This window comes from Lampetra planeri, chromosome 27, assembly GCF_965212315.1.
Source record: "Lampetra planeri chromosome 27, kcLamPlan1.2.h2, whole genome shotgun sequence".
Lineage (NCBI taxonomy): Eukaryota > Metazoa > Chordata > Hyperoartia > Petromyzontiformes > Petromyzontidae > Lampetra > Lampetra planeri.
In genome coordinates this window covers 5893535-5920733 of record NC_136133.1, presented here as the reverse complement: position 1 = coordinate 5920733, position 27199 = coordinate 5893535, and the positions used below count along the sequence as shown (strand labels likewise).

Genomic DNA, 27199 nt, shown 5'->3' with positions numbered 1-27199 from the left:
ATGAGGTGCCATATATATACAGGGCCTCCTCTGCTTACGAACGAGTTAGGTTCCAGAGGTCTGTTTGTAACTCGATTTGTTCGTAAGTCCAACTTTCCTACTGTCGTCATGCTGTACACCATGTACATTAAACACGGGGAGTGGCTTTAAAAGTTGTATAATCTCCTGTAAATGTAGATGCCACTGGTTCTTCACGTTCTGCAGATGTAGATGCCACTGGTTCTTCATGTTCTGCAAATGTAGATGGCACTGGTTCTTCACGTTCTGCAGATGTAGATGCCACTGGTTCTTCACGTTCTGCAGATGTAGATGCCACTGGTTATTCACGTTCTGCAGATGTAGATGCCACTGGTTCTTCACGTTCTGCAGATGTAGATGCCACTGGTTCTTCACGTTCTGCAAATGTAGATGCCACTGGTTCTTCACGTTCTGCAGATGTAGATGCCACTGGTTCTTCACGTTTTGCAGAAGCCACTGCTTCTTCACGTTCTGTAGATGCCACTGGTTCTTCATGTTCTGCAGATGTAGATGCCACTGGTTCTTCACGTTCTGCAGATGTAGATGCCACTGGTTCTTCACGTTCTGCAGATGTAGATGCCACTGGTTCTTCACGTTCTGCAGATGTAGATGCCACTGGTTCTTCATGTTCTGCAAATGTAGATGCCACTGGTTCTTCACGTTCTGCAGATGTAGATGCCACTGGTCCTTCACGTTCTGCAGAAGCCACTGCTTCTTCACGTTCTGTAGATGCCACTGGTTCTTTATGTTCTGCAGATGTAGATGCCACTGGTTCTTCACGTTCTGCAGATGTAGATGCCACTGGTTCTTCAAGTTCTGCAGATGTAGATGCCACTGGTTCTTCACGTTCTGCAGATGTAGATGCCACTGGTTCTTCACGTTCTGCAGATGTAGATGCCACTGGTTCTTCATGTTCTGCAGATGTAGATGCCACTGGTTCTTCACGTTCTGCAGATGTAGATGCCACCACCGCCATATATTGCGCGACGGTTGAACTTACGACTCTCGGTCCAAACAGGCAACTGGACATACGGACGGGTTTGTTCGTATCTCTGAAAGTTCGTAAGTCGAATATTCGTAAGTAGAGGTGTTCCTGTAGTTGTACTCTACTTCCACGCACCTTGCGCCTGTGCTCGCCACAGTCACCAACCCGCAATGACCGAGCGTAGTCCAATACGGCCAATCAGCCCCAACAAACCTTGCACAGTGTGGGGAAGCAGCCCTCATCCAGTAGTGGATAGACCGGGGGACCGGGGGTCGGCAGCCTACGGCTCCGTAACCGCGTGCGGTGTGGCCGTGACCGTTATTTATTCAGGACCCACCACAGTCTCGTATTCACCACACAGTGCATTGGGGGCTCTTGAAATATTGAAGTTTTTTTTATTTTTTACGGAATTCGTCACAAAACATCCGAAGGTGTCAAAATGTAGCAGCAGCGGCAGCGGGAGCAGCAGCGGTGAAATCGCGCGTCCTCGAAACGGGGGGCTCGGGTAAGGGTGGAGAAAGGGGTGGTGGGGGGGCCGAGAGAGAGGTTGGGTGTAGCCGGGAGGTTGGTTAACAGAAACGGCAAAACGCATCCACTGGGGGCCCTCCTTTTGCTTGAGAGGGACGGGGGAGGGCACACACAGCCCACGCGTGATGGCCTCGACTGCTGTTTGAAGTGGTTCCCCCTTCACCATCAATAACAACGTCGAGGTCCGTCAGTTTCAGCAGCTTACATCTGCTGCGATCGTGCGTGTTGTCGAAATCAATCTGCCCGTCCGCCTACCCAGAAGCTAACTCCCAACCCGACCGCAACAGGGCACGGGAGTGCAGCCATTTGCAACGGAATCAAAATGTATTATATTTTCTACCCACGTGACTTTACCGAAAGAACCAAAGAGTATGGATCCCTGCAGTCACGAAAGCGAGGCATGGGCCAGATTGTTTTTTTGTTAGGAGGTGAATCATCGAAAGCACAAATTAAACACGGGCACATAAGTCCAACTTACTTTGTTTCATCAAACCCCTTTGTAGTTGATAATTGGTTTTTTACCCTTCTATCTGGCAACAAAACTGACACCTTTTTTTACAAGGAGTCATGTTTGAATAGACCACAATACCAGCAGCCATAATGCAAACAAAAAAACATAACTCTAATAATATATGTACTGTCCTTGAAGTTGATTGGTCCACACCCGAGACAGCTTTCCTTAGAGCCTAGTCTCACATGGGTTGGACCAGATGACGCTACCACATTGGGAAGTGGGTTAAAATTGAGTTACAAGATTTGAAGATACAACAACAACAGAGTGAGTTAAATAAAAGCATGTAACAGAAAATCACGCCTTTTAGAGTAGTTGGCTGCTCTACATTCCCACGTGATGACGAGCCACTTCGTTGAGCTATCATTTGCTCCCAGGTTGCTTCTGCAAAAGAGTCATATAGTTCGGTGGGCCCTTACTTGGTAAAATTAAATACATGAATTGCTCCAGCACAGTTGAGTGATCGGCAGGGAAACATTGTAAGTCCAAACCTCTTCCAAGACTCATCTTCTTGGTTCTTTCGGTAAAGTCACGTAGAAGGGAAATAATAAAATAAAATAAATAAAACATAATAAAATAAGTCTGTCGGGGAGACAGACCTGGTCTTCACCTGAGGACGGCTGCTTGCGTTGTGGCCGAAACGTCGTGAGAATTATTTTATTATGTTTAATTTTTTATTATTTTATTATTTCCCTTCTACGTGACTTTACCGAAAGAACCAAAAAGATGAATTCCTGCAGTCACGAAAGCTTTAAATCGAAACTCTTTCAAGACGTCTTGGCTGGTGTAGAAAAATCGGCCAAATGCGATCTTCGTGAGGCTCTCTCTAGCGGGAGTCCTTCCGCCAGCAGTGACGTGAGCAAGCAATTTCAGGGCTGCGCCCTTACATTTGCTTTTGCCTTCTTTCCAAAGAGCAGATGGATGTGTGTCTCATCAATGTAGCTGGCTTGCCAGGAGAATGCAGGACAGCAAATTGCGGACTAATATAATGCGGTTTTTAATGGGATCGAGTGTTGTCCCCTCGCACGCTTCGGTGTGGTTTCCTCCCACGTGTGTACAAACCATCTTCATATGTAGAGGACTGCAGATGTTGGGCAATCGATGGTGGTGCCCTGCTGCCGTCCAAACCTTTGTGTCTGTGGCTCCTTGGCGATTGTGTGGAGCAGAGTCATCAGAATATTTATTTATACCGGAGGAATCCGATGAGCTATACAGCTTTTGTCCCCTCCACCCAGCCACACATCTCCAGTCGGGGGCATTTTGCACGAACGACTACGGGATATACAGCACCTCCCGATTAGCATAGCATGGTTGGCTCCGTAACGGTGCGAAATAAGTTCAACATAGGTAACATACATGGCTGACGATTTGTCGTGTGGCGTGCTGGGGGGGGGGGGGGAGAGTTTGGCAAGAGACGGAGGAGTGAGGCTATAGTCGAGTTTACAGGAAGACGGAGAGAGAGATAAAAATGGAGCGATGTGTACGGAGATGCAAGCGTTGAGTAGTCATATTAGAGAAGCTGTGATATTGAAAATATATGCCGTTAATCAGCCGTTTAGTTATATGTATTACCAGGTCTTTACACAGAGTTAATACTATTCATGGGTTTCTGCACGTTTAATTATTTTCACTGATTGCAAGACTTGGTTGTATTTAAAGTCGTGATTCGTGTACAAGTGCCAATTTAAACGTCATTAATTTCAACAAACGTTACTTTCATTCGTAATTTACTCAATTTTACATGCGTGCGCCTGTGCGCGTGTGTGTGTGCACGTGTGTGTGTGTGCACGTGTGTGTACGTGTGTTTACGTGTGTGTGCGCGTGTGTGTGTGTGTATGTGTGCTTGTGTGCACGTGTGTGTGTACGTGTGTGTGTGTGTGTGTTTACGTGTGTGTATGTGTGTGTGCGTGCGTGTGCGCGCGTGTATGTACGCGTGTGATTGTGCGTGCGTGTGCGCGCGTGTGATTGTGCGTGCGTGTGATTGTGCGTGCGTGTGCGCGCGTGTGATTGTGCGCGCGTGTGCGCGCGTGTACGTGTGCGTGCGTGTGCGCGCGTGTGATTGTGCGTGCGTGTGCGCGCGTGTACGTGTGTGTGTACGTGTGCTTGTGTGTGTGTGTGTACGCGTGTGTGTGTGCAGCGTCATAGACGACGACAGTACCACCAGTGTACAATCTCAGCGTCTCGACAAGAAGGTGAGGTTCACATCAGCAGCAGCAGCGTGAACGTCATCGCCCGTGATCGATCCGCTGCTGAATGCACACACCTCCCAAAGCTATCAACTATCGCACGGGATCCCGCAATGCTACGATCCATAATATCGAACACCTTGCAACACGAGCTGTTACCATCGCTCCATCTTCAAGCGGTCGTTGGGAATTCCACTGTTTAAATCCGTCGGGAGTCATCTTTGGCATCCGGCCACGTCCAATTCGTATTCTTGGTTCTTTCGGTAAAGCCCCCTGTTTTCTCTCCGCCTGATGAAGACCTGCTTGTGTTGCGATCGAAACGTCGTGGGTTTTTTTCCTTTTATTATTTTCAATTGATTATTTTTCATGTTATTTTATATTTTTTTTATTTTCATTTTATTTTCTATCCACGTGACTTTACCGAAAGAACCAAGAACACGGATTCCTGCAGTCACGAAAGTTTAAAGTCAAAATTGTGCACATCCAATTCGCTTTATTTACGAGCTCATCACACTGCACAGGTGTACAGGGTACACAACATATCAAATCCTTACTGTATAAATACAGGGTGCTGAGAAAAAATGTGAACACTTCTGAGAATTTGCAACAACACCACGATAAATGCGCCCTCCGGGCTCTGGAGACCACCTGGAGAAGATTCCAGGCACGCGTTGATAATGATGGGACTTTTTGAAACGATTAACATATATATTTTTTCATGTTACAGTGTATTATCGGTTCTTTTCCATTAAAAACGATAGTCCCATGTAAGTGTTAACATTGTTTTGAAGCACCCTGTATAATTACATAATAACATAAGATCGTGTAAATATTTACACGATCTAAATATTTACACGATCTAACAAAAAAAGTTTTTATGGATATTGGTCGCGAAAGCCTACGTGTTAAACCAAAGAGTATAAAATCATCTCTGACCTCCCGCAAATCACGTGATTTGTGTGGCCACGCCCACTCTGAAAACCTCCCCCTGCGCCTCTCCTCTCACATTCACCCTCCCATCGTCCATGACATCTTAGCCCGGTCATTCTTTCTCGCCATGGTGGTGAGATGTTAACTACCTCGCCTGGATTCTAGGATGTCGTGGGTTCGAGTTTGCGTGTCTCTCTGGTTTCCCTCTCCACATTTGGAAACATGCGTTTAGAGTATTTGGCTGATAAAAATTTCCACATGAGTCACTTCGTTGAGCTATTATATGTGACCAGGTCGCTTCTGAAAAAGAGCTACTTTATAGCTCAGTGGGCCTTACCTGGTAAAATTTATTTTAAAAATAATTTCTCCCCTCCTGTGCAGCGTTCCATCTTTCTTCTCCCTGCTGCTCATCTTGAGCCGTACCCTCTTCGTTCACTCTTGCAGACTTCCGTCCCGGCATCCTTTTCCCCAACGAAGTGCTGGCTTATCATCATCACGTGGATGATAGAGCAGCCAAACACTCTAAACGCGTGATGTCGATTCTTAATGTGGAGGGGAAAAACCGGAGGACCCGGAGAAAAATCCACGCGATCACAGGGAGAGAAAGACACGCAAACTCCAAATATATGCAGCAGGCGTCGGAGTCTGGATCGAACTCACATTTAAATTCAAGTGTGTGTGTATACTGGCCTTCATAGGTGCTGCTCACTAACAGCACTTGCCTCTCAACAGCCTGATGAAGGCTACATGGGGGAAATTTGTCTTTGTTTTGTACTGCCCTTCGTGGGTGCTGCTCGCTAACAGCACTTGCCCCGCATCAGCCTGATGAAGGCTACATGGGGGATATTTGCCTTTGTTTTGTACTGCCCTTCGTGGGTGCTGCTCGCTAACAGCACTTGCCTCTCAACAGCCTGATGAAGGCTACATGGGGGGTATTTGCCTTTGTTTTGTACTGCCCTTCGTGGGTGCTACTCGCTAACAGCACTTGCCTCTCAACAGCCTGATGAAGGCTACATGGGGGATATTTGCCTTTGTTTTGTACTGCCCTTCGTGGGTGCTACTCGCTAACAGCACTTGCCTCTCAACAGCCTGATGAAGGCTACATGGGGGATATTTGCCTTTGTTTTGTACTGCCCTTCGTGGGTGCTACTCGCTAACAGCACTTGCCTCTCAACAGCCTGATGAAGGCTACATGGGGGATATTTGCCTTTGTTTTGTACTGCCCTTCGTGGGTGCTACTCGCTAACAGCACTTGCCCCGCATCAGCCTGACAAACGCAACACGGGGGGGGGTGGGTGGGGGTGGTTGGTTGGTTGGGATCTTCGCCTTGCCCTCGTGTCTCGTGTACAGCGCGCTCTGGTAGAGCATGCCCAGCGCAGGCGTCGTCACGACATGGTCACGGTGCAATCGACCGCCGACGCGAAGGCTCCCGGCGGGAGCCGCGGCGTCGCGAGGGGCGCCCGCAGGCCGCAGCACGCCGAGGAGCAAGCACCGCTCGTCGACATCGTGAGCCAGCCGGCCGGTACGACGCCCCCCGAGTTGTGCGCGGCGGCGATTTTCCCTTTAGATTTGAAGCTTTCGTGACTGCAAGGATTGATATTATTGGGTTTTTCAGTAAAGTCACGTGGATGAAAAATAAAATTATAAGTTAATGAAAGTAAATTTCGATTTAAAGCTTTCGTGACTGCAGGGATTCATCTTCTTGGTTCTTTCGGTAAAGTCACGTAGAAGGGAAGTAATAAAATAATAAAAATAAAACAATAAAATGAAATAATTCTCACGACGTTTCGGCTACAACGCAAGCAGCCGTCTTACTTCCCTTCTACGTGACTTTACCGAAAGAACCAAGAAGATTAATGAAAGTAATAATGGGAATAAAATAATACATTCTAGATTTGAAGCTTTCGTGACTGCAATGATTCATATTCTTAGGTTTTTTTTCGGTAAAGTCACGTAGGTAAACGGAGTGGTAGCTCCTGCAATCTCTCATTTACTTGATACAGCTGTCGTGGCTGTGACGGTACCACCTGAAGACGGAAGCTTGTGTTGCCTCCGAAACGTCGTGATTTTTATTTTATTTTACTTTTTAATGTTTTTACCTACGTGACTATAGCGAAAAAACCTAAGAATAAAAATAATAAATCACGACGTTTCGGAGGCAACACAAGTCTCCGTCATCAGGTGGGACCGTCACAGCTAAAATTACTGCATCAATTACTGCATCAATTCCTCTTGATATGCATATTCTTTTGTTAAGGCTCCCCCTTTCTTCCCCCCCTTCCAAACCAGCTTATATACATGCTCCAAGCTCGTGTGCTGTTTCATTCAGACGCTGTCGCCTCGACAGACCTGGTTTTCACCTGAGGACGGCTACTTGCGTTGTGGCCGAAACGTCGTGAGAATTATTTTATTATGTTTTATTTTTATTATTTTATTACTTCCCTTCTACGTGACTTTACCGAAAGAACCGAGAAGATACTGCATCAAGACTTGAGTCAGTAATTTTAGCTGTGACGGTCCCACCTGATGACGGAGACTTGTGTTGCCTCCGAAACGTCGTGATTTATTATTTTACTTTATTTCCATTATTACTTTCATTAACTTTTAATTTTATTTTTTACCTACGTGACTTTACCGAAAAAACCTAAGAGTAGAATTTTCCATTTGTCGCCACTTTCAGGCTGCACCGGTGGCAAGCCGCGTGCGTGCGTACGTACGTGCGGTGTGTGTCTGTGTGTGTGCAGGTACTCCTCTACTTACGAACGAGTTATGTTCCTAGAGGTCTGTTCGTAAGTCGATTTGTTCGTAAGTCCCAGCTTTACTCCTGTCGATTTCAAACGTGTTGTGCGGCGTGTACACTAAACGCCCAAGCCGCAGCAGTGCGATTGTGGCCATGCATCCAGGACTACGGACCCGTATAACGTGCTCTCCTTCAACAGAGGAGGAGAAATAGCCAATCCACACGAACTCTCTCACTCTCTCTCATTTATGTATGTTGAACTTCTTTCGCAACGTAAATATCCAACTGTGTTACCATCTAAATTTGAAGCTTTCGTGACTGCAAGGATTCATACTCTTAGTTTTTTCGGTAAAGTCACCACGTAGGTAAAAAATGAAATTAAAATTAATAGAAATAAAATAATAAAAAATCACGACGTTTCGGAGGCAACACAAGTCTCCGTCATCAGGTGGGACCGTCACAGCCAGATTTGCTGTATCAAGTGAGGCAGTGATTCCAAGATGCAAGTTCTTAAATACAACTTAACTTGTATTTAAGAACTTGCATCTTGGAATCCCTGCCTCCGAAACGTCGTGATTTTTTATTATTTTATTTTTATTAATTTTAATTTCATTTTTTACCTACGTGACTTTACAAAAAAATTAAGAGTATGTGTTACCATCGCTTAGAACCTATTTGGCTGCTATGAACTTCCACATGATTTAGCCAATTCGTTGAGCTATCATTTGTGGCCAGGTGGCTTCCATGAAAAAGAGCTCTGTAGCAGCTCAGTGGGCATGACCTGGTGACATTGTTTTAAGTTTATTTTTAGTAGTATAGTTTCAAACGAAAGGATTTCAACCCACGTCTTGTGTGTACGGCCGCCCTTGCACAGAATCTCGTCAACAACAAAAAAAACCCCACCTGTGATGAGGTAAGTGCTGAGAGATAAAGTGATGAGAGATGCTGAGAGATAAAGTAATGAGATAAAGTGATGCGAGATAAAGCTTATTTACGTATTATTTAAGGTCATTCATGAAAAAGGTAGGTTTTGGGAGGAAAATATGATTATCCGCGAAATTTGCTCTTCACAAGCATCTCCGGAACGCGTCCCTCGTCGCGAATAAGGAGGGAAACCCTCGATTTAAAGCTTTCGTGACTGCTGGGATTCATCTTCTTGGTTCTTCCGGTAAAGTCACGTAGAATGGAAATAATAAAAATAAAACATCATAAAATAATTCTCACTAGAGAATAATAAAAATTAAACATAATAAAATAATTCTCACTAGAGAATAATACAAATAAAACATAATAAAAGAATTCTCACTAGAGAAGATAATTATTTTTTTATTTTTATTATTTTCCACATTCCCATAACAGGTCCCATTCTCGCCATATCATGATCACAATTGAAAGATCGCACTTGAATTTCGATTTAAAGCTTTCGTGACTGCAGGGATTCATCTTCTTGGTTCTTTCGGTAAAGTCACGTAGAAGGGAAATAATAAAATAATAAAAATAAAACATAATAAAATAATTCTCACGACGTTTCGGCCACAACGCAAGCAGCCGTCATCAGGTGGAGAACAGGTCTGTCGAACCCCTCTTACACGTAATAGCAGTACTCTGCCCCATTCTTGGTAGTTGAGACATTGGCAGATTACGACGGGAACAATGTGATGAGAATGAGATTTCCTCCAAAATGAGACCAGATTTCCTTATGGAGGGTCAAGACTAAGCTCTGAATGCGAGGCGGAGACAGAGTCCGTCTCGCCGAGTGCTATCTTAACCTTTGTTGCAGCCTTGCACCCCTTTGGTTATCAATCGTAAAGAAAATGAATAACGTTGATAAATACATCGGGTTTGGTGGAACAATGTAAGTAAGTTGCAACTTACGTGCTCCGTGCTTGATTTGTGTTTTCCATGATTTACCTTAAAAAAAATGTTGATAAGAACCACTGCTTATAGCCGAATCTCACCACAGCGTCTGCGAACACGTGGACCCATATTAAAAACATCGCAATGCTCGCGCCGTTAAGAGGATATGCGCACGCGTGTGTAGCGGTGGCGCAGTGGTTAGCGCGCTGCGCTACGAACCCGACAACCCGAGTTCGAATCCCGCTCACGACCAACACCAGAGACGATTATCATTATCCGACCCACTTTTGGGTCTCTCCTCGGTCGACCCAGCCTCAGATGAGTATCTGGTGCGGTGGTGTAAACATCGCCACTACAGAGGGAGACAAAAGCGGCTGGGCGTGGTGCTGGCCACCCATACCCTCGTGTGCCCATGCCGACCTTCATTATAGGTGCTACTCGCTAACACAGCACTTGCCCCAAAAGTCTGTCAAGGCTATATGGGGGATCTTCGTCTTGCGTGTGTGTGTGTGAATGCGGGCGTGATGCTGGCCACCCACCCCCTCATGTGCCCATGCCGGCCTTCATCATAGTTGCTACTCGCTAACAGCACTTGCCCCAAAAGTCTGTCAAGGTTATATGGGGGCTCTTTGTGTGTGTGTGTGTGTACTGTACATAGGCCTCGGCAAGGTAAGGTAAAAGTGTAAAAACAACGAGCCTACCTTTACCCTACCTTCTACCTTACCACAATACAATCACTCTACCCTACCTTTTACCCTTTAGCAGGTAAGGTAAAAGGTAAAAAGCAACGAGCCTACCTTTTACTCTACCCTTTACCCTTACCCCTTGGCATGTCGACACCTGTACCTTTACCCTTTTACCCGGTAAAAAGGGTACAATTACCTTACCTTGCCGAGGCCTATGTGTACATGCGGGCGTGATGCTGGCCACCCACCCCCTCGTGTGCCCGTGCCAGCCTTCATCATAGGTGCTACTCGCTAACACAGCACTTGCCCCAAAAGTCTGTCAAGGCTACACGGGGGATATTTTGTCTCTGCGGGGAGGGTAGCAGGAGGCATCCCCTCGTGTGGAGAGGAGGAGGCGGCGCCACTGACCAGCCGCGTGCAGGTGCTGACCCTGCGGGAGTGTCCGGCGCTGGGGTCCGTCATGGAGCCCGGCTCGCAGAGCGACGTGCGCTCCCCGCATCACAACCCGGAGCTGCGGGACGCCCTCGCGCATCGCGGTGCGATTCGCTGCGGGCATCCGCGCACTCCCCCCCCCACCTCCCACCACCTCCCCCACCCCGCACATCACCTGCCTTAGCGGCGTAGCTAGCAAGTGTGCAGGCGGTGCAGCTGCACCGGGAATACCGAGTAGGCTAGGGCAGGGGTCGGCAACCGAAACGGCAAGAAGAGTCATTTTTTTTTCGAATTCGGTTAACCCCACCCCCTCCCCCCCACACAATATTTCAAGAACCGCGATGCATTGTGGTGGTGAATACGGCCCTTCATAAATACCGTCGTGAAACAGTCCCGAATGAGCCACGTGCGGCTCCGGAGCTGCAGGTTGCCACGGTGAACTGGACTTCCATGGTGAACTGGACTCCCACGGTAAACTGGACTTCCACGGTGAACTGGACTCCGATGGTAAACTGGAATCCCACGGTGAACTGGACTCCCACGGTGAACTGGACTTCCACGGTGAACTGGACTTCCATGGTCAGGAGTCGGCAACCAAAATAACAAGAAGAGACATTTTTCGTTCGGCTCCGGAGCCGCAGGTTGCCGACCCCCTGGGCTAGGAGATGGAGGAGTTGGACTGGTGGCTCCAAATTGATTCCTTGCGCCAGCCCAGTAATTATGGAACGTTGGGCCAACTTGAGGCCAATGTTTCCCATCACATGCCCAACGTTGCCATGTTTTGCGTGGGATGGCCTGGGTTCCGCTACTGACCTGTCACACAACGATCCCATCAGTTGTCACGGTTCGGGTCGTGATTTCATTTGGAGGCTCCGATCCTTATTGAGGTTCCGATCCTTACGTGTCAATTTTTTTTCCCGTGCCTCTCATTAAGTAACCCACTCTTGTGTGGCCGATTCGATTGTAGGTCATACACAAAAACGGGCACATGTCCAACTCCCCATAGGTCGAGGGATTCAAAACTATTCTATTATTTTAGAGATTTGGCAGTTAACGTTTAAACTTGATCATGACCGACACGGCTTGGCAGGCCTTTGTGCAGCAGGGGATGGGCGCAAAGGGTGTCAATAGTTTCGCTATAATAATAAATAAGAAGAATATAACAATTGTTCTGGATTGACATCTACACCAAAAGCTAAGATTGTTTTATTTTTCGATTTAAAGCTTTCGTAACCCCACCCCCTCCCCCCCTCACATAGAATGGAAATAATAAAATAATAAAAATAAAACATAATAAAATAATTTTCACAATTATTTTATTATATTTTATTTAATTCTCACAATTATTTTCTTATGTTTTATTTTTATTATTTTATTATTTCCATTCTACGTGACTAAGATTGTTTGCTCAGGACAACCACACATCAGCGTTCACCCGATTCTCTGGCATGGCTGGTGGTGGTGGTGAATCTTTGACCTGCCTGGCACAAGCCACTGTGGTGACATCACCGCCACTTAAGTGGCAAAAGGCGACTGTTTGTTTGTTGTTGTTGTTGTTCCGTTGTCGTCGTCATCATCGCCGTCGACCCTTTGACCGCGCACGTTCGCACGTGCACGGCGAGCAGGCCTGACGGGGAGCCTGAGTTTCGAGGAGGGCCAGGAGGGCTTCGAGGAGGAGGGCAGCGCCGACGATCCGGCCGAGAGTCTCCTCGCCCCGCCGACGTCGTCCCACGCGCACGGAGGGGTCGCGCGCGACGGCAAGGCGCGTTGCTGGCGGTAACCGCGCGGCCGCACGCGGCCACACGTGGCCACCGCCCCGGCCGCCGCCCCGGGTCGCTGCGTTAGCTGAAGGGACCCCCACCCTGATGATAACGTGCCGACAAACGGTGATCGCAAATTGCCGTGAACGAAATTAAGTAAATGAATCCACGATACAGGTGATTTTTAAATCCTTTATATTAAGTTCACTTGCTTGCTTGCGCGCTTGCGTGCTTGCTTGCTTGCTTAGGACCGTGCAAATCTTTCTGTCGTTTTTTAACCCACTCCCCGTGATCCAATCGAGCTAACATTTTCCACACAGACTCGTTGTGCGTGACAATTAATGTTCGTGAAAAAGAAAATCCAAAATTTTACACTGTTTAGGACAAAAATATTATATTTAATTACCAATTGCTTAATGCTGCAATGCAATCATCTGACCCATAGGTGGCAGCCATCTCAAGCCAGAGGACGAGAGGACTCTAGCCGCCACGCATATAAAGGATTTATAGTGAAAAACTTTGTTTTTACGGGTTATACTTATTTTGGGGTTAGAGCGCGTAGATATAAAAATGTGTCGTTAAACCCGCCACCACCCGGCACAGCCAATTAGTAAGGTTTGGCACGTAAACGGAACGTGTGTTGGAGAGCAAAGCCACAACATTTACAATTGTGGCTGTACTAGTAACGAATTGGCATGTTCTGTTCACGTGACAAACCTTACTAATTGACTGTGTCGGGTGGTGGCGGGTTTAATGACACAATTGTATATGTATGCCATCTAAGCCAAAAAACCTGTATTATGGATGCTATTGGTCGCGAAAGCCTCAGAACGTTACGACAATAAACGGTACAAAAGAAAGAACACGATAAGAGTGCAAAGTGTAGGAAAGGTAAACAAATTACTATAAAATATCTACAAGTAAAACCGAACTATGTTTTTGTCTTACTAGGTCAAGGCCCACTGAGCTTTTAGCTTCTTTTTCAGAAGCGACCTGGCCACAAATGATAGCTCAACAAAGTGGCTTATCGCGTGGAAATTTATAGCAGCCAAATACTCTGGGGTGAGGGGGTAGGTGGAGATGGGGGGGGGGGCCCAGGACGTGTGTATGAACTTTTTTCACACCGTACTTAGCCAACCGTGGTAATCGGTGGTGCGGGAGAAGGACAACAAATAAAACACAAAAAGCAGTTCTCAAGAAATAATATTCAATCCATATTGTTTGGGTCTTTCGGTAAAGTCACGTAGAAAGGTTCAAAAAAAATAACTAAACACTACGACGTTTCGATCGCAACACAAGCATTCGTCATCAGGACGTTCCAGATCTTTCGAGGATTTGTGAGCTCCTCACACAATCCAGCCTAAATGTTTCTAACCGGTGAAGATGTTCCATTAGGGGGGTCCACGTTTTGCAAGCGTAGAGAAGGGAGGGAATGACTGTGGCCGAGAAGACTTGAAGCTTCGTGCGGAGCGACAGACCAGGTAGCTTCCACACAGTTACGCAACCGATAAAAAGATAATGCCGCTTGACTGGAGATTGGATCACCGTTCTTTCCCTTAATGATGGTAATAGGTGTGGTGCTGCAGGTTACTTTTTGATAGAGCTAAATAGGGATTTGTGATCGCGGGTCACTGAGGCAGACTCCATCTCCTCAGCAACCCGCGACCACCACCCATCCTTGCAGCGCCTCATGGCTCTCCGAACCTCTGAGTGAAGGCTGCGGTAAGCCTCCTCATTCTCTGACGTGGGATGCTGTAGACAATTAGAGTGAGCCTGTCACTTTTTCTCAATCATCATGAACACCTTCTCTGTCAGCCAGGGTCTCTGGGGAGGTCTGGACCGCATATCCAAAGCAGCCATTGCAGCTGCATGAGTCACAGTCCTAAACCTCGCCCATTTACCCTCGACATCAGGTGGAGTGGTGGATGATGCCAATCCAGCCGCAAGCGATGATGAAATTCTCGCTTGCAACTTTCATCAGCTAACTGAGACCAGGCCACCTTAGGTTGGAATGGGGTCCTGGGTGTACACCCACCAACGGAGTGGAAGAATGGCAGGCGCATCTTACAGATGACTAGTCGATGGTCAGAGGGCAGATCAGCTCCACGGTAGGTCCTGGTGTCAAAGACATGGGCTCGCATCCACTGGTCCGTCACTATGTAGTCCAGCAGATGTTCTTGTTTGGACCCGGCATGCATCCATGATGTTGTGTGGATGCGCCGATGCCAGAACAGCGTGTTGGTAATTACAAGCCCATGGGCTGCACAAAAATCTAGCAGCCTCCTACCGTTGTTATTGAGCTGATCTGGCTCATGCCTTCCAATCACTCCAGACCAGGTGCCAGCATCATGACCAACTTGGGCATTGAAGTAACCCAACAAGATGACTCTATCCCGAGGGGCCACTTTAGCCAGCACCTATGACAGGAGGTCATAAAAGACATCTGACTCATCGGCCTTGCCTGCGTCCCTCCACGGATGTTCGTCTTCAGTGGGGGCATAAGTAACCACGACCACCACTCCTCACCTCTAGTTGATGGGAAGGTGAGCCCAAAGTAGCCTGGGACTTACAGCTTCCCACACCTCACCGCTACGCTCCCACGCCCCCTTCATTATTTCATTCAGATGAAGAGCCACACCCTGTTGTTTGGCAGTCTCCTGCCTCGAGTAGAGTACTGTCCACCCCTCATGGTGGCAGGAGCCAGAGCCAGTCCACCGGACCTCCTGAATACCACAGAGATCCAGGCGGTACCAGTCCAGCTCCTGACAGTGGAGTGGCAGCCTCTCCTCTGCAGTGAGCATTCGAAGATTCCACGTGTCCACACATAGTTGTTTTTTGTTTGTTTCTGGAGGAGCCCCAAGGGTAAGGATTCAGTCTCCTGGCTCTTCCAAATGGGGCTTGGCCAGAAGACATCTTAGATGCCTGTCCCCCCGGGGCCTCCGGCACAAACTTATTTATTAAATTTTGTCGTTGTGGTTTAGTGGTAATTAATTGAAGGTGGAGGGGTTACCAGCCCCTCGCACCCGTCCATAGCCCCCATTTGGCCGCTGTGGTGGTTACAAAGCCATGAGGGGAAAGGCCAATCGGAATTCGCCCCGCCCCCCCACAGCACTGCCCACTACAGCGTTGCCCGTCCGGCACCACGAGGAGATAGGGGGTTGTTTTGCCGGACTAGCCACACACACACACAGAGACACACAATCACACAGCCACACACAGAAACACACACACTCACGCCGCCGCATCCCTCCGTGCCTGCCTCTCTCTCCCCGCGTGTGACAGGAGGACGGGGCGTCCTGCGGGGTCCGCGGCGGCGACGGGAGCCCCGGCGGGGGGTTCTCGCCCCCGCTGGCGGTGGGTGACCTCGAGGCGTTCGCTCTGCGCCCGGCGCCCCAGGGTGGACCCGTCAAGTGCCGCATCACGCGCGACAAGAAGGGCATGGACCGCGGGATGTTCCCCACCTACTTCCTGCACATGGATCGCGACGACGGCAAAAAGGCGAGCGCCGAAACACCTGCGCCGCCACCACCACTCCCCCCCCCCCCCAGCGGGTCGATCGATCATTTCCCGCACCCTTTGGTGAATTCGCACGGTTGGCTCCGTGCGGTGCGAAAGAAGCTCTCAGCGCAGGCAGGCAATCGCCGCAAAAAAAACGTCAGGACAACGTGCACGCGACGTCGCGGTGGCTAGGAGATGTTAACGACTATGACATATAAGGATTGGTTTTACCCTTTCTGGCAATAAAACAGGTGTTAAGATGTTCAAACAACAACAAATCAATAACTTTTTGCAAGGAATCATGCCTGCGTTAACCACACAGAGTACTTGTGGTGAACATGCAAACAAAAACATGCTCTGGTCGATTGGTCCACACCAGAGACAGCTTTCTTTGGTGTGGACCAACCAGTTTCAAAGACAATGCCATATATTACCAGAGCATGTTTTTTTATTTGCATGTTCACCAAAAGTATGCGTGGTTAACGCAGGCATGATCCCTTTCAAAAGGTTTCTGATCGGTATTTTAACATCTTAACACAAAAGTTTTATTGCCAGAAAGGGTAAAACCAATGCTTATATTTTGATACTGGCAAGAAAGGACCCATGATAATACTGCTACTACCTCCGCCTGGTATACAGGAAAGGAGGAGTGCGTGGCTTTCGATCCCGACCCTGACGCCAGTTGCATATTCGGAGTGTACTCCTGTTTTCAGTACGTATGTACGTTGTTCCTTAACTGTGTGGTTGTGCGTGTATGTGTTTTTGTTTATATCATAGGTGTTTTTGCTGGCTGGTCGTAAGCGGAAAAAAAGTAAAACTTCTAATTATCTGCTGTCCACGGACCCTACCAATCTGTCCCGCGAGGGGGAGAGTTACATCGGCAAGCTCAGGTAAGTTGAGGTTCCGACCCTCTGCACGACTAAACCAACCCCCCCCCCCCGCCCCCCTTCATTAAATCACACTTGGCAGATTTATTCCATGAACATTTAATCGGAGTCATTCCAGCGCCTCCTTTACTCAAATGAGCAACTTTGTGGTGACAATTCCACATTTTGTATTGCTGGGGGTGTCAGTTTATCCAAGAGACTTTGTTAGGCGTATGTTTTTTCAAGGAAAAGGAGCTGAGTTTGATTCCCATGTCCCACTGGTTCTTCACGTTTTGGAGATGTAGATGCCACTGGTTCTTCACGTTTTGGAGATGTAGATGCCACTGGTTCTTCACGTTCTGCAGATGTAGATGCCACTGGTTCTTCACGTTCTGCAGATGTAGATCCCATTGGTTCTTCACGTTCTGCAGATGTAGATGCCACTGGTTCTTCACGTTCTGCAGATGTAGATGCCACTGGTTCTTCACGTTCTGCAGCTGTAGATGCCACTGGTTCTTCACGTTCTACAGATGTAGATGCCACTGGTTCTTCACGTTCTGCAGATGTAGATCCAATTGGTTCTTCACGTTCTGCAGATGTAGATGCCACTGGTTCTTCACGTTCTGCAGCTGTAGATGCCACTGGTTCTTCACGTGCTGCAGATGTAGATGCCACTGGTTCTTCACGTTCTGTAGATGTAGATGCCACTGGTTCTTCACGTTCTGCAGCTGTAGATGCCACTGGTTCTTCACGTGCTGCAGATGTAGATGCCACTGGTTCTTCACGTTCTGCAGATGTAGATCCCATTGGTTCTGCACGTTCTGCAGATGTAGATGCCACTGGTTATTCACATTCTACAGATGTAGATCCCATTGGTTCTTCACGTTCTGTAGATGTAGATGCCACTAGTTCTTCACGTTTTGTAGATGTAGATGCCACTGGTTCTTCACGTTCTGCAGATGTAGATGCCACCACCGCCATTTATTGCGCGGCAGTTGGAACTTACGACTCTCGGTCCGAACAGGCAGCCGGACATATGGACGGGTTTGTTCATATCTGTAAAGCGTTCGTAAGTGGAATGTTTATAAGTAGAGCAGTCCCTGCATTTGCAACGGTTCCCCCAAACCACTTCCCTCCGGCTGCGCTGTGGCCCTGCCGACAGGCGGTGGGAGGCCTTGGGGACTACGGCTCGGCAAGCCCGCTGGATGAGAATGACGGAACGTGGGTCGGGTGGGTGGGTCAGGGTTCCCCCATTTTGTGTTCGCTGTGTGCACGCGCAGGTCTAACGTCATGGGCACCAGGTTCACAGTCTACGACAACGGGATCAAGCCAGACCGCACTGGCATCCTTGGCGATGGATCCAACCTGCGGCAAGAGCTCGCTGCCGTATGCTACGTAAGTGTCAAAGTCCGCGGGCGTGGGTGTCTTTTGTCACGCGGGCATCGGCGTTTTTAAATCCTTTATATTAAGTTCACTTGCTTGCTTGCTTGCGCGCTTACGACCGTGCAAATCTTTCGGTCGTTTTTTAACCCACTTCCCATGATCCAATCGAGCTGACATTTTGCACACAGACTCGTTGTGCGTGACAATTTATTTTCGTGAAATTTTTTTTCCATAACTTTACACTTTTTAGGAAAAAATATATATATTTAATCACCAATTGCTTAATGGTGGCAGGCAATCATCTGACCCATAGGTGGCAGCCATCTCAAGCCAGAGGACGAGAGGACTCTAGCCGCCACGCATATAAAGGATTTATAGTGAAAAACTTTGTTTTTACGGGTACATTTTTTCCGATTGGAGTCGTTTTTTTCTGTGTAACGTTATTATGCAAGTCATGGGACCGTTTTTTTGCCGGTATCAAAGTGTGAAAAAAATATATATATGTTTTACCCTTTCTGGCAATAAAACAGGTGGTCTTAAGATGTTCAAACAAGTAAACCCGTAAAAACAAAGTTTTTCACTATAAATCCTTTATATGCGTGGCGGCTAGAGTCCTCTCGTCCTCTGGCTTGAGATGGCTGCCACTTATGGGTCAGATGATTGTCTGCCACCATTAAGCAATTGGTAATTAAATATTTAATTTGTTTTCCCTAAACAGTGTAAAATTTAGGATTTTTTTTCACGAAAATTAATTGTCACACACAACGAGTCTGTGTGGACAATGTCAGCTCAATTGGATCACGGGAAGTGGGTTAAAAAACGAGCGAAAGATTTGCACGGTCCTAAGCAAGCAAGCGAACTTAATATAAAGGATTTTAAAATATATTCACCTGTGGAGGACGCGGGGATCGATCCCGCGACCTTTGGCATGGGAAGCGAGGGCGCTACCAACTGCGCTACTCCGCCACGGCCTGTGGAGGGGTTACGCTCTGGGCTCTTACACTCTGACGTTCAGCCAAAGCCATGAATGCGTTCTATTTGAATATATGTAAAATATTTTTTTTTTGCCTAAAAAGTGTAACATTTTGGGAATTTTTTTCACGAACAATAATTGTCTGGCACAACGAGTCTGTGTGGAAAATGTCAGCTCGATTGGATCACGGGAAGTGGGTTAAAAAACGACCGAAAGATTTGCACGGTCCTAAGCAAGCAAGCAAGCACGCAAGCAAGCAAGCAAGCACGCGAACTTAATATAAAGGATTTAAAAACAAATCGAACACTTTTTGCAAGAAATCATCTCTGCATTAACCACACACGATACTCGTGGTGAACATGCAAACAAACATGCTCTGATATGCGCATTGTCTTTTAAACTGATTGGCCTACACCACAGACAGCCTTCTTAACGTACGTACATCCGTGTGTATGTAAGTATGTTGATGGCTCAAGTTTCTATACTACATTACATATCTGCAATGTCGCCTGTACGTATGTTTGTTGAACTTCTTTCGCACCTGTGCATGGCCCAAACCGTGGCAGCGGAGGTGCAGAGGAAGGACAAGATACTAAACACAAAAAGCAGCTCTGTAGAAATTAGTTTTCAAACTGGATGACTTTTAAAGTGCGTGGCTTCCTAATATCGGAAGGAAGAGCGTTCCAGACGGCCGCATAAGCGCATCTGAAAGCGCGCGATGCGGTGACCGCCATCTTTGTTCGATGGTTGGCCAAAAGCCTCTGCGAGGATGACCGGAGTTTTCGTGATGGGTTATGCTATTATTGTCTAAGTAACCGTTCACTCTCATAGAGTAATTGGGTTTTTTAGCGGAGCAGTATTATTACGTAGTATCCGATTGCAAAAAATGTGGTGGTGACGATTGTTCTTCAACTCGCTGGAGGGTGAGCGCGTTGTTAAAACGCCTGTTACGTGTGGCAATGTCATTTGTTGGACTGTGTTGGGTGGTGGAGGGTTCTTAACGACACAACTTTGGGCAGATCGTTACGTGAAACTGATCCAAAAGTCAATTGTGAATCGGAGACATTGCCTGCGAAAACGAACGCGTTCATTATTATAATGCGCGTGTAACGGTATTGCCATGGATTTTTTTTACTACTCTCCCAGTGATTTGAGCTTTTTAAGTGCGTAACATTGTTATTCTTTACAAAGGAGAAGTGCTCATAGAATACTGCGGTGTCGGACTTACTCAGACGATGTGACCTTCATCATCCACAACAAAATGGAATGTGGAGCACATTCAGTTTCGTGTGTGTGCTAAACCATGGACAAATACCATTGGAACCTCATTTGCCAGTAAAAAATATGAAAATTGTTTTTTTACCCTTCTATCTGGCAACAAAACTGACGGAGTTATGTTTTTTGTTTGCATTATGACTGCAGGTATTGTGGTCTATGCAAACATGACTCCTTGTAAAAAGGTGTCAGTTTTGTTGCCAGATAGAAGGGTAAAAAATCAATTATCATATTTTTTACTGGCAAATGAGGTTCCAATGGTGTAAATGCTTGCCTCGAGCTCTCATACTCTGATGGTGCATTGTCTTTGAGTTGTGCGCCTTTTGGAGTCATCTGGTCCAACCCATGTGAGACTAGGCTCTAAGGAAAGCTGTCTCGGGTGTGGACCAATCAACTTCAAGGACAGTGCATACATTATCAGAGTTATGTTTTTTGTTTGCATTATGACTGCAGGTATTGTGGTCTATGCAAACATGACTCCCTGTAAAAAAGGTGTCAGTTTTGTTGCCAGATAGAAGGGTAAAAAACCAATTATCATGGACAAATAGCAAAAATAAGCCACACTTTATTAAACTATAAATCAGTGGCTTTAATGCGTAGGCTTTCGCAACCAATATTATCCATAATCGAGGTTTGTGGGTTAGATCGCGTGAATATATAAATGTGTCGTTAAACCCGCCACCACCCGACACAGCCAATTAGTAAGGTTGGTCACGTAAACAGAACGTGCCAATTTGTTACGAGGACAGCACACCATCGGAGTACGACGTTTCGCCAGTAATTACAACGAGCATCATCGGGCGGACGGCCAGATTTGTGGAGAAATCCTCCCGTTTCCTTCTTAGGGGCTGTCCATAAATGACGTCACGCGATTTTGGACTATTTGCCTATTTTGATGTGACGTCACATTTCTCAAACCCCCCCCCCCCTTCGTCACACATCGTCACAAATGTCTGACCGCCCAAGCAAACTCACAGTCAACATTTCACGATATATATAGACAACACGTTCTACTTAATTAAATAGACTTTTTAATAAATGCTTTCTCCTACAACATCAGAGTGCAGCGCCACATTAAATAAGCACTACAATGACAATAGTTTAAAGCGATTTGAAGCATGTTTTATTTGGGGGGGGGGGTCAGAGCTTTGTGACGTCATATTTGAGGGGGGGGTCTGGCTTTTTGTGACGCCGTGTGACGATGGGGGGTGGGGTCAAAAATCGTCCAAAATTGCGTGACGTCATTTATGGACGGCCCCTTAAGTTCGTTGCAGTCGACGCAACATTTGGTGTCGTTGTTGTTGTTGTGATGCTGCTGCTGTTGATGATGATGATGCTTTGATGTGTGTGTGTGTGCCCGATGTTTAGGAGACCAATGTTCTGGGATTCAAGGGACCGAGGAAAATGACGGTGATCATCCCTGGAATGAACCGGAGTCACGAGCGCGTTCCAATCAAGCCCAGAAACGTGAGAAACTTCAATACTTCTACACTTAAATTTCGATTTAAAGCTTCCGTGACTGCAGGGATTCATCTTCTTGGTTCTTTCGGTAAAGTCACGTAGAAGGGAAGTAATAAAATAATAAAAATAAAACATGATCAAATAATTCTCACGACGTTTCGGCCACAACGCAAGCAGCCGTCCTCAGGTGAAGAAACAGGTCTGTTTTATTTTTTATTATTTTATTACTTCCCTTCTACGTGACTTTACCGAAAGAACCAAGAAGACTTCTACACTTTTTAAATATTTTTAATTCACCAACTAAGGCCCCACTGAGCTATGTAGCTCTTTCGCATCAGAAGCGACCTTGCTATCACAAATGATAGCTCAACGAAGTGGCTTATCACGTGGAAATGTAGAGCACCCGCATACCCTAAACGCGTGATGTTGATTCTTAACGTGGAGGGAAAAACAGGGGGACCCGGAGAAAAATCCACGTGAACACGTGGGAGTGGTGCTGGCCACCCACCCCCTCGTGCGCCGTGCCGGCCTTCATAGGTGCTCGCAAACAGCGGTGGTGTAGCGGTCAGCGCGCTGCGCTATGAACCCGACCACACGGGTTCGATTCCCGCTCACGGCCAACACCAGTGACGATTATCTTAATCGGTCCCGGGCCTACCCCTAAGTCGACTCAGCCTCAAATGAGTACCTGGTTGCGGTGTGTAAACATTGCCACTCGGGAGACAAAGGCGGTCGGGCGAGGTGTTTGCCACCCATCCTCTCCTGTACCCGTACCTGCCTTTCATAGGTGCTGCTGGCTAACAGCACTTGCCCCAACAGGTCTGTTGAAGGCGATAAGGGGGGGAGGGGTTCTTTGTTTGACGTGTGCCACCCAGGACCCTGGTGTCAAGCTGGCACAGCAAGAACACCAGCAGTTCCACCACTGGTGGATTATATTTTTTACGCCTGAGGACGACCGCTTGTGTTGCGATCGAAACGTCGCGATTTATTTTATTTTATACCCACGTGACTTTACCGAAATAACCAAAGAGTATGCATCCCTGCGGTCACGAAAGCTTCAAATCAAGAAAGAACACCACCGTTTTCTTGGTTCTTTCGGTAAAGTCATGTAGAAGGGAAATAATAAAATAATTATAAAAAAACTAAATAAATGTTTATAATTTTTTTATTTCCCTTCTACGTGAATTTACCGAAAGAACCAAGAAGATGAATCCCTGCAGTCACAAAAGCTTTAAATCTAAATTTAGAACACCACCGTGTGTGACGTCCCCTGTCTGTGCGTTGTGTGGCGTGTGGCGCCCAGGAGCACGAGACCCTGGTGTCGCGCTGGCACAACAAGAACACGGAGCACACGGTGGAGCTGCACAACAAGGCGCCCGTGTGGAACGACGACACGCAGTCCTACGTGCTCAACTTTCACGGCCGCGTCACCCAGGCCTCCGTCAAGAACTTCCAGATCGTGCACTACAACGACCGTGAGCTCACGTCGTTGGCTAAAATACAAAGTACACCACGACGGTAGTAGATGCGTAAAAGTGTTGTTTGTTGTTTGTTGTTCGGAAAAATGTAAGGAATCGGAAAGAGAGGAAGGCCTAATAGAGAATGGCTTGACGATGACGACGACGTAAGGAGATTTGCGACGGAAAGATGTGGCCACTACTTTGAGCGTATTGGCAACAAGACAGAGGAAAGTGGAAACAAATGACGAAATGTGCAGTGGACAGCTACGGGGCAAATCTGCCCATGGATCGTGGTGGTGACGATGATGATGAGCCCCGCAGGTCAGAGGTCAGAGCCCTGAACATTCGCTAACACGTGGGTCGGGTTATGAGTGCGTTTTTTTTTTGCTTTATTAGAATAGCAGGCTTCTGTATCTTGGTCCGTATCAGAATCTTTCTTTAGACTGCAGGAGAAATCCGATGAGCTATGAAGCTCTTTTTCACAGATGTCCAGTAGGGCGAGTTACATTAAGAAACAATGCAAAAGGCGATATGAGTGCAAGATGGAGAAAAGGTAGGCAAGGTATGAAAAATAAGAATAGGTTTTACCCTTTCTGACAATAAAACAGGAGGTGTTAAGATGTTCAAACACCAAACAGAAACCTTTTGCAAGGAATCAAGTCTGCATTAACCACATGGCACTTGTGGTGAGCATGCAAACAAAGTGCTCTGGTAATATATTATGGCAGTCTTTTAAACTCATTGGCCTACACCAGAGACAACCTTCTTCATGGCCTAGTCTCACCAGTGTCAGACCAGAGAACGCCAAAAGGTGAACAGTACAAACACAATGCACGTATCAGAGCCTTCATACTTTGATGCTGCCAAAAAGGTCCCATCATAAAGGAAAGTCATTAAAAATAAATCCGTAAAAGTTTAGAAGTACGAATTACACAAGTACTGTACGTACAATTCCTGCCGATTTGTCAACACCAAATGCAAGCTTGAACAAGGCAGCAAAACAACAACAACAACAGTCCCAGGCCACACCAAGACAACACTCAGTCCATCAATTACACTGCACATTCAATGCATGGGTGAGGTTCAAAGTTCAAAGAGACACTGGCAAATGTGGCTGTATCTGGCGCTAAGATTCTACTTCAGGATACATTTTATTGAAGGAAGATTAACAATGTGTAGATTTGAAGCTTTCGTGACTGCAAGGATTCATATTCTTAGGTTTTTTCGGTAAAGTCACGTAGGTAAAAAATTAAAATAAAAATTAATAAAAGTAAAATAAAATAAAAAATCACTACGTTTCGGAGGCAACACAAGCTTCCGTCTTCAGGTGGAACCGTCACAGCACGCTTACCTAAGTGACTTTACCGAAAAAACCTAAGAATATTAACAATGTGCCTCGATTACGCCACGTTAAACGATGTATGCAGGTACTTACGGCATAAATACAAATGGAGAAAGCATCAGCCATCGTATATTTGCTGATGGCGTCGTCATTATGCAGTCAATTATGGAAATGAACCACGGAAAAACGTTAGAATAACTCTGTCTAGGAGGCTGCAAAGTCGGGATCAAGATCAATTCGAGCAACGGAGACCCGAGTTCGATTCCCACTCAGGGCCATCATCGGTGACGAATATCTGAACCAGTAACGGGCCTGCCATCGTTCGACTCGGCTTTATATGAGCACCCGGTGCGGTGTGTAAACATCGGCACAGGCGTCCAGGCGAGATACTGGTCACCCCCGCCCCCTGCTCCCCCCACCACCGTACGTTTGCCCTGGTCAGCCTGCCTTCATAGGTGCTACTCACGAATAGCACTCGTCCGGGCATTCTGTTCAAAGGCTACGCAAGTACGCGGGGATCTTTGTCTTTGTTCGCCCGCAAAGGTGGCCGAGCGTGGTGCTGGCCACCTGTCTCCCACACACACCATGCGCTGTGTCGGCCGGCCTTCAAAGGTTCTACCCGCGAACAGCACCCGGCCCCAACAACAGACTGTTTCAAAAGGCTACACGGCACGCTCGGATTCTCTGTCTTTGTTTTTGCACGTGCAGCCGAGTACATCATCATGCAGTTTGGCCGCGTCGCCGAGGACATCTTCACCATGGACTACAGCTACCCGCTGTGCGCCCTGCAAGCGTTCTCCATCGCCCTCTCGAGCTTCGACGGCAAGCTGGCCTGCGAGTGAAACCCACCCACGGCCACTCGACCGGACGTCGCCTCCGAGGTGGTCGAGCAGCGTGGACCCCGGCACGGATGCGTAACCGCCGATTCGGAGTCGCGACGCTCGCGGCTAGGTTTGGGCCCCCGTTCTGTGTGTGGTTCCCTGTGTGCGACGTGAGCGAAAGGCGGTGGGAGGGAAAAATAACAACAACAACAAGAACTCGCGTGAAAAGCAACGCGCTAAGTTTCGTACGAGTTCGTTGTTTTTTTTTAGGAACCCCCGTGGGTCGTAAAGCCGCCGTGAGGGCGTTAACATTGGGCTGAAAAGACACAGGCCAAAGTAACCTTTTTGAAACAGTCACTCATTTATGAATACGAGTTTTTTTTTTCTTCTGAATGTCCAATGGCAATTTATGAAAAATCATTAAAAAACAAAAACGCACGCCGGTCAAGTTCGTTTGCTCGTCGCGTGGAGGTGGCGACTCCACGCTATTTGCTGAAAGCAAAAGCCAGCGATCAAGCAGTGGAGGGAAATAAGCAAACAGTAAAGATTTGAAAAGTAAAAAAAAATCGCTAATATACACCCTTAAAAAAAGCCGCTGTGTAACATAAATGCAATAAAGCCACCCTATATGCCAATTATTAAAAACACGATGTTTACAGTTAAATGATTATATTTAATCTATACAAAACTATACATTAAAATAAACAAAAACATGATGGAAAACGAGGTTATTAATACAATTTAAATGTAAAATAATATATTCAAAACGCTCTTCACCTATTTTGTTCCAAAGTAAACATTGATATTACGGGTGAAAACATTGCATTTTCCTTAACTTTTAACTTTATAAAAGGCAACATCATCGATTGTGGCAAATTTAATGACCTTGGTATTAATTGAACAGATCACGGGTTACGTACGGAAAAAAACAGAATCGTATTATTATATTTCCCCCAGTATATTTAACACATTTTGAGCTTGGCTTTTACTCCTGACACGAAATGAGAATAATTTGCGCCACTCGTAGAATGATAGTCCAGCGCTTGTTGACTGAGCAAATTGTGTTTTAATTGATATGGCAACTCTTTTGTTACATAATAGCTACCTCTGAGATCCCTTAAAGTGATCTCTGGTCAGCACGGTAGGGGGTAGCGCTTACCCGCCCGGCCACTGAGAGTGATGATCATTTCATGACAGTGAAACCATTGTTTGAAATTCTCAGATCCGGCAATTTATAGGCAAATTAAGTGCAGGGGTTATTATTGTGCATTCATTTGTGACCGAGCTGAGACCATGAACTCACTCCACCTTGAACCTCTGTGTCATATAATCATCGTGAACAATATTGGCCAATATTCTGTCTTCTCGACAGACCTGTTCTTCACCTGAGGACGGCTGCTTGCGTTGTGGCCGAAACGTCGTGAGAATTATTTTATTATGTTTTATTTTTATTATTTTTTTATTTCCATTCTACGTGACTTTACCGA

The 27199-nt window shown here is 46.7% G+C and overlaps 1 protein-coding gene across 1 annotated transcript; it reads left to right on the top strand.

The window, feature by feature from the left end:
- On the top strand, window positions 1-27180 carry LOC144727900 (tubby-related protein 3-like). Its single transcript, XM_078607037.1, has 11 exons — window positions 1-5; window positions 4180-4234; window positions 6509-6680; window positions 10804-10977; window positions 12499-12635; window positions 15916-16131; window positions 16909-17021; window positions 18278-18392; window positions 21997-22095; window positions 23393-23564; window positions 25600-27180. Exons 1-11 carry the CDS (start codon window positions 1-3, stop codon window positions 25731-25733), a joined length of 1392 nt encoding a protein of 463 aa, XP_078463163.1. The 3' UTR covers window positions 25734-27180.
- Window positions 27181-27199: the final 19 nt, after the last annotated feature.